The sequence below is a fragment of the Postia placenta genome (genome assembly GCF_002117355.1).
Source record: "Postia placenta MAD-698-R-SB12 unplaced genomic scaffold POSPLAscaffold_6, whole genome shotgun sequence".
Taxonomy (NCBI): domain Eukaryota; kingdom Fungi; phylum Basidiomycota; class Agaricomycetes; order Polyporales; family Adustoporiaceae; genus Rhodonia; species Rhodonia placenta.
This window is the reverse complement of record NW_020169837.1, coordinates 145429-152647: the sequence shown is the minus strand read 5'-3', so window position 1 is coordinate 152647 and position 7219 is coordinate 145429. Positions and strand designations below refer to the sequence as shown.

Genomic DNA, 7219 nt, shown 5'->3' with positions numbered 1-7219 from the left:
TCTAATACGACAAAAGTGTACACTGACTAAGGGACGATAAGTCCTTTTACTCATGAATGATAAGCCGCTGCTTAGCATCTTTGAGTATAGCCCTCACTCGCAACCCAGGAGAAACACCAGCGCGGCTTAGGAACACTAGCAACACTCGACGGAGTTGATCGTCCACCAGAACAACCGAAGTCGTCTTCATAAACATGCACATATGCACGCTACTGCTCGTATGTGCGGCCATATCCAACGCTGCTGTATGGCGTTTACGCTACGAGCGAGACGCGGCGTTGAGGTTCCCGTCATTCTCTGCGTCTCGACGAACCACACAACCTTGCATTTGCCCAACCGCGAAAGTGCGTAACGTCACTGATGGTCTCCGCATGGTCCAGCCACTTCTGCTTCTGCATGCGCAGCTACACTGTCAGGCGATAATATATTCATCGTCACCAGTACAAGGGAGGCATGCCGACCCAGGCGGCTAGTGCGTCGTCGTCTCGGACCCCACGCAAATTCGAGGAGCTGCGTCGTGCGGCCACGAATGAGGTGAGCGCATCTCTCTCATGCGCGCGCCTCCACGCTAGCAGTCCTCAGCCCCCGCGCGCAGACATCCAGGTGCCATACACGCTCGGCCCTAACATCGCAAGCAACCTCTACCACGTCCCGATCGTGCGTTCACAGCTGACGCGCGCGTTGCCCGTGCTGCTCCCAGAGTTGCGCGATGAGATTGTGTGTGCGTTCGGCGACGCCGTCGGAATGTCCGACGGTAGGTGCATTCGCGTGCGTCTGAGTCGCATGAGGCTGATGTACGCTGCAGAGTGGAAAGCCGTGCCTGCAATGGAGGTTGTGATGGACGTCGTCGCTCGCACGAGCAACCGGCTCTTCGTCGGCCTCCCGCTCTGTGAGTCGCACGAGCACGCCTCGGACCGTGGCCAGTATCGACACTGACGTGTATTGGCCCCTACACCAACGCACGACTGAGCAGGTCGCAATGCTGATTACTGCGAGCTAAACAAGCAGTTCACCATCGACGTCTTCACGGGCGCCGCGATCATTAACCTTTTCCCGAGCGTCCTCAAGCCGTACGTCTGCAGCCTTGTATGCCCGGGTGTCGTGGCTTATGCTGTCATTGCATTTACAGAATCGCCCGGCGCTTGCTCACGAAGGTCCCGCAGCGCATCGCGCGCGGCATGAAGCACCTCCAGCCCATGATCGAAGAACGCTTCCATCTGATTGAAGCGCACGGAAACGACTGGCCGGACAAGCCTGTGCGCCTCTATGCTCGCGCTCGCACATGGAATATCACTGACGCAATTCCGTTTGCTCTCCTGCTTGGCTCATTTGCAGAACGACCTGCTCCAGTGGCTCATGGATGCCGCACAGGGCGAGGAACGCACCATGCGCGCGCTCGTGCTGCGGGTACTTACGGTCAATATTGCGGCTATCCATACCTCTTCCTTGGTGCGTACTCCCTGCCTCCAGCGCTTCCTTCGCCTCATAGTGCCTGCAGACGTTCATCAATGCGCTGTACCTCCTCGCAGCGTACCCGCAATACATCGCGCCTCTCCGTGCAGAGGTCGAGGCGGTCGTCGAGAGCGAGGGATGGACGAAGGCTGCGATGAACAAGATGCGCAAGGTCGACAGCTTCCTCAAGGAGTCAAACCGGTTTACTGGTCTTGGCGCTAGTGCGTTGCCTGCCCCATCGTCTCAAACAATGCTAAACTCCTGACTTCTTCCGACCTCTCGCCTCTGCTATAGAGTCCATGACGCGCCTGGCACTCAAGGACTTCACGTTCTCGGATGGCACGTTCATTCCTGCGGGCACTACGATCTCCGCGCCGGCGCACGCAGTCCACTTTGATGAAGATATCTGGCCGAACGCAGACGTCTTTGATCCTTTCCGCTTCTCGAGCCTGCGCGAGGAGGAAGGCGAGGGCGCGAAGCACCAGATGGTCAGTACCAGCCTAGACTACATACCCTTCGGCCACGGACGGCATGCCTGGTGAGTGTAGCCTGAGTCCTGCAGCTGGGTTTACCCACTGATCATACCATCTCCGCAATGTTCATGCTACGGGGTCGACCAGTCCGGGGCGGTTCTTTGCTGCGAATGAGCTCAAGGCGATGCTGGCGCATGTTGCGGTGACATACGACGTGAAGATGGAGAAGGACGGTGTGCTGCCGCCATCAATGTGGTTCGGAACGGCGCTTGTGCCTAACAGGAAGGCGCAGGTGCTCTTCAGGAAGAGAAAGGCTTGACTGTCCTATCGTTGTATGGTATGTCATTGTACAAGTTGTGTATTTGGCAGCGGACAGGAATGTACAAAAACACGACGTATGAAACGATTCAAACAGTGTTACTTCGTGCGCGTGAACCTCAAGTAACAGACACGGCTGCCCACATGTTGATCCAGCGTTGTCCATCCTACTGTGCGTCCTCGCAGTTCCGAGCAACTGCTGTCGGCTGAAACTCAGGAACATCTGCTAGGTGGACTCTCGGGCAATAGAGCCGGTTCAGGGAAGACACCAAGTCAAAGGTGTGTCCGAAACTGCAGAGCACGCCCGCCGTGGTTCATGCGAGTGGACAGGCGACGTCTTTGAGTAGTCTTGCGATGGCGGCGATGGTCGACCTGGTCGTTTCCCCAATCCAGATCCATTATCTTTGGACGAGCCGCACGGGGTTCAGGAGGGACTGTGCTCGGCATCCGATATGGGGTATTGTTGTTTACGCACATGCCTCCTCGCAGGACGGACCACCTCATCAATACGCTGCTCATGTACATCGTGTATGATGGCATCGAGCTGGGTGTCGTGGAGCTGGATCAGAGAGGACACTAGGGTCCTTACGAAGGAGACAAGCCGTGCAAGGTTCGTCACATGTATCGTTTCGCCAGTGCTGATGACACGGACCACCACGATGTTGTGCTTTGAATCTCTAGCCGGCCCTTGAGATCTTCACGGAGACGCACGTTGCCAAGGACATTTAAAGCCTGACAGACGTGACACCAGCGCGCGGCTTAGATGCTGCGGGGACTTGGGCGAGTGACACGGTGCTCTGTAGACTTAAAGCTTATTTGGATTGTGCATGTGAGTTTTTGAAGTAGATGAGGAACGCCGCGACGCTTGTGCCTACTTATGGGCGTTACCTTCGTAAACGTGCCCCCCCCCCCTTTCAGCCTACCTCGCCGAAGAGACTACCTTCTCAATTGTTGCGACCCTGCTGGAAACGTGCAACATAATTATCCGTCACTGGAAAGTATGGGCAAAAGATTATGCTTGCTGTCAAATGTCTAGCGGTCTTTGGGAAATGAAACTCGGAGTAATGCCAGCCATCCTCCCCTCGCATAATACACTACATGGCGAAGATGAGGCAAAATCATGGCGGGACAAGATGGCTACGTGAAACTTACCATCCAGCAGCGACTTCGTCGCTCCGTCAAACAGTGCATGCAACTTCCTTCGCTTGCCTTGCCGAGCCCGGGACATCATGGGGAGACGATCTGGAGAGGTTAGTCTTTTATCCTTCGCATCCATGGCGAGGTGAATGCAAACATCCGTTGATTGTAATAAACGAAGCCATCCGAGCTGATATACGCAGCTGATGTTGTTTCGATATTCTAGTAATTGACTGACATACACAAGCTGCTGCGACCTGTGTATCTGCATAGTCGTGCTGTGTTCCATGCCATCCACAGACGCAGTGCATCCGGCTCACTGCGCTAGAACCCTGACTTGAGTTCCCTCGCTTACTTCTCGATTCCGTCTGCAAATGGCTCGGGTACAAACCGCGGGTTCTCCTCAATCTCGGGAATGTGTATTCCCTCCACTTCTTCCGAGTCACGATGCACCTCGGATTGTGTCCTTGTGTGTCAAGTAAGTATAAGCCCTCAGACATTCTATATCGCTGACTCACTCGAAGGATCCAAAATCAAGAGGTGCCCCGAGGGGCCCTATGACCCGTGAGACAAAGCGCACAGAGGAATCTTGCACCTGGGTTTCTGAAGCAGTCGCATCACTTGAATACACTTGTCGAAGATTGAGAAAGAGTCTTGATAGCAGGATAGTAGTCAACCTGTTCCAGATGAAATATTAAATAGATCAGTTCATTGTCTGTAGCCAGATAGGAAGTAATTTACGAACACATCAACAAATGCACCCCCATTATCGAATGCACCGGTGAGAAGCAAGGCAATATGTGTGACGTTAAGTACCAATGCGGCACTGTGATATTTAGCTATCATGTTTGACCAAAATTAAGCACAGAAAGACACATACCTCCAATATAAGGTTCCTGTGGATAAGACTTTAAATATGAAGACTCCTTGTGCGTTATATAGTCATACTTTCCATCTCGTAACAAGAGTGTCACAATTGACACTTTCATCTTTGCTAGATTGGCCATTCTCTTCACTTGATATGTAGCAAACCAAGTCCCTAGTACAAGCAGATCTGCAGTGACAATGCAGATCCGACTACCAGTCACCACTATATGATCACAATCTCAATGACATGCTATAGCATAATATGGAATTTACATACATCTGCGACAGATTGAAATCATTTTGGGTCAGATATTGCGAGACTAGATAATCACAATGCATACCTAAAGGACTCACTCGTTGACATATTTTGGTAGACAAAACACCCAGCAGAATTTGATGTATATGTTGTTTTCACAGTTTCATACTGCCATTGTCATGTCAGTACTCCAAAGCCTGTTAGTAGAAATTCAGCAGTCAACTTACCATGATTGTGACAATTAAAGGACAGTATAAGATCAGTACAACACCTGGTATGATCCAATGTTGCCTATTTATTGCCCAAAGCCTGAGGGCATTGACTACTGTCTCAGAGTTAAGTATTATCAAACCATCCATAAAATCATCATCTTACTTCCAATAATCATATACAGGGTAATTTCGAGGCAATAGAGCCACATTGCCATAGCATAAGTCCTGCAATATGAACAGACAATATAAACGAACATTAGCAATTCTCAGTAAGATACTTATGGTGAGTTCAAACTAACATCTGTATGTATCACTGTTAGTACACTCTTGAGTATTATATTACCAACTTACTTTGCAACCACCAGGGACAAATGGATTTACCAGTTGTACAGTAACATAGCAAACCATAACAGTATGCAGTGCAATGTATAATGCTGTTGCGCTCGTCAGGCTTCGGCGCCATACAAAATTCACTGTCTGATCAAAAGTAATCATTTGTTCATAGATAAACAGGGCTTCATGAGCGCATAAACACTTTCAATATGCTTAACAAGGAAATGAGAAATACAGACACATACCAAGCAATGATGCATATAAATAGGTTACATCGATACTGCCAGGTGGTCAGCACATGGAAGGGGGTTACAATAACAATGACCAATCGACTCACCTTTGCTCGATGAGCGCATCTTCTTCACTGGTACTGATGGAATTGCTTGACATGTCACTGTCCGTTCTGTGTTAGCAGGGGATATGTCCCGATCGTAGAATCATCCTGGGGCATTAAATGGGCTGCAATGCACCGAAATCATGTTAATAAGCGACCATATAACAAACTCTGGTAGCCCGGAATCCATAGACCTACGTGCATCCAAAGCGGTGTGCTGACATTCCGATCTATCACGGAACTGTTGAGTCTGACGCTCTCATTCACTCGCGGCTAACACAAGTTCCGTTAGTCTGATGCGCGTGATGACAGAATTTCATATCGGATATTAGATACATCACGAAATGTCTCAATTCCGTAGGTGAGGCCGATTCCGTCTGATACGCACCTGACGCAATCATGACGACGTGAACACGCTACGTCATACTAGGACAAGCAAAGAATGAGAACTATCGGCTCACAGCGGCATAGAGAGGGGAGGGGAGGAAAACTGACTTGCTCGATTGCGATTGATCAGCGGGAAGTCTCGCCGGCTGCGATGGCAGAACGCGGACGCTCCCGTGTCACTGATGCGCGCCATAAAACAGAGTTCAAGGCTGTTCTACAATCACTCTGGGACATTCTCCAACCCAAAATGAATGATCTTGGCACCTATCTCTTCCATAGGACGATCAAATCTACTGCGCAGCAGACTACCTACTCAGGCTAAGTGTTACCTTGCGCTCAATACCTTGATGACCCTGAGTCGCGAGTCCTTTGATATACAATGACGCATCTTGTGGATAAGCTTTCAGATCATTTATAGCACACGGCAAGAATGGACAAGAACTTTCCATCACGACGCGACAGCAAAGTCCGATTGCATGAGCGAGCGAGTATCGCAACTAGCGCAGGGGATTGTGTCCTCTACAAACTGTAAGCAAAGCTACGCAGATCCCAAGTAGTAGCTTAGTGGAATCTAGGATTGAGGATACATCTCAGGTACAGACCGACGCGACGCGACCCAGACAGTTCGTTGTGCCCACGTGGTCTCAGAGCGCAAGTTGGAGGGCGCCCCTTTCGGTATACGCGAAATCCCTCATACAGTGCTTATATCAAGATCCGTCTTCTACGCAGCTTAAAATTCCAAATGTCGAGATAAGGTTCTATCTGACGGGCTCTTGCAGTAATGGTGAGCCTACTTGTACAGTCAGCGATGATCGTCTACTGTAGAACCTGATACGAGACCAATGGTGTCAAGTTGTCTACGTGTCTTATGGTCCACGCATTCTTGCTCTTCCTTTCCCGATTACTTGCCGAAACGCAGACACAATCTCAGTCATATACAGAGTCTAAGAGCTTCACAATTGTTATGAGGCGCATTACGTTTTCGATGCAAGAAGTGTCTAATACGACAAAAGTGTACACTGACTAAGGGACGATAAGTCCTTTTACTCATGAATGATAAGCCGCTGCTTAGCATCTTTGAGTATAGCCCTCACTCGCAACCCAGGAGAAACACCAGCGCGGCTTAGGAACACTAGCAACACTCGACGGAGTTGATCGTCCACCAGAACAACCGAAGTCGTCTTCATAAACATGCACATATGCACGCTACTGCTCGTATGTGCGGCCATATCCAACGCTGCTGTATGGCGTTTACGCTACGAGCGAGACGCGGCGTTGAGGTTCCCGTCATTCTCTGCGTCTCGACGAACCACACAACCTTGCATTTGCCCAACCGCGAAAGTGCGTAACGTCACTGATGGTCTCCGCATGGTCCAGCCACTTCTGCTTCTGCATGCGCAGCTACACTGTCAGGCGATAATATATTCATCGTCACCAGTACAAGGGAGGC

The 7219-nt window shown here is 50.4% G+C and overlaps 2 protein-coding genes across 2 annotated transcripts in view; one reads left to right on the top strand and one right to left on the bottom strand.

Moving 5' to 3' along the window:
* POSPLADRAFT_1141367 (hypothetical protein) overlaps positions 1-2823 on the top strand; it is a gene marked incomplete at both ends in the record, with an annotated part of 5127 nt that extends 2304 nt beyond the window's left edge. The window contains 9 exons of the mRNA XM_024485294.1: positions 806-889; positions 974-1070; positions 1130-1256; positions 1336-1449; positions 1490-1673; positions 1747-1990; positions 2073-2217; positions 2493-2665; positions 2733-2823. Of these exons, the coding sequence (XP_024339338.1) occupies positions 806-889; positions 974-1070; positions 1130-1256; positions 1336-1449; positions 1490-1673; positions 1747-1990; positions 2073-2217; positions 2493-2665; positions 2733-2823 (1259 nt within the window). The remainder of the gene's footprint in view (positions 1-805; positions 890-973; positions 1071-1129; positions 1257-1335; positions 1450-1489; positions 1674-1746; positions 1991-2072; positions 2218-2492; positions 2666-2732) is intronic.
* A 908-nt stretch (positions 2824-3731) lies between these two features.
* Positions 3732-5438, bottom strand: POSPLADRAFT_1033315 (hypothetical protein; the record flags this gene model as incomplete). The annotated part of the gene is made up of 11 exons (XM_024476928.1): positions 3732-3846; positions 3899-4057; positions 4126-4219; positions 4261-4470; positions 4602-4671; positions 4731-4774; positions 4879-4940; positions 5015-5016; positions 5067-5188; positions 5294-5328; positions 5386-5438. 11 exons carry the CDS (start codon positions 5436-5438, stop codon positions 3732-3734), a joined length of 966 nt encoding a protein of 321 aa, XP_024339337.1.
* Between the last annotated feature and the right edge of the window lie 1781 nt (positions 5439-7219).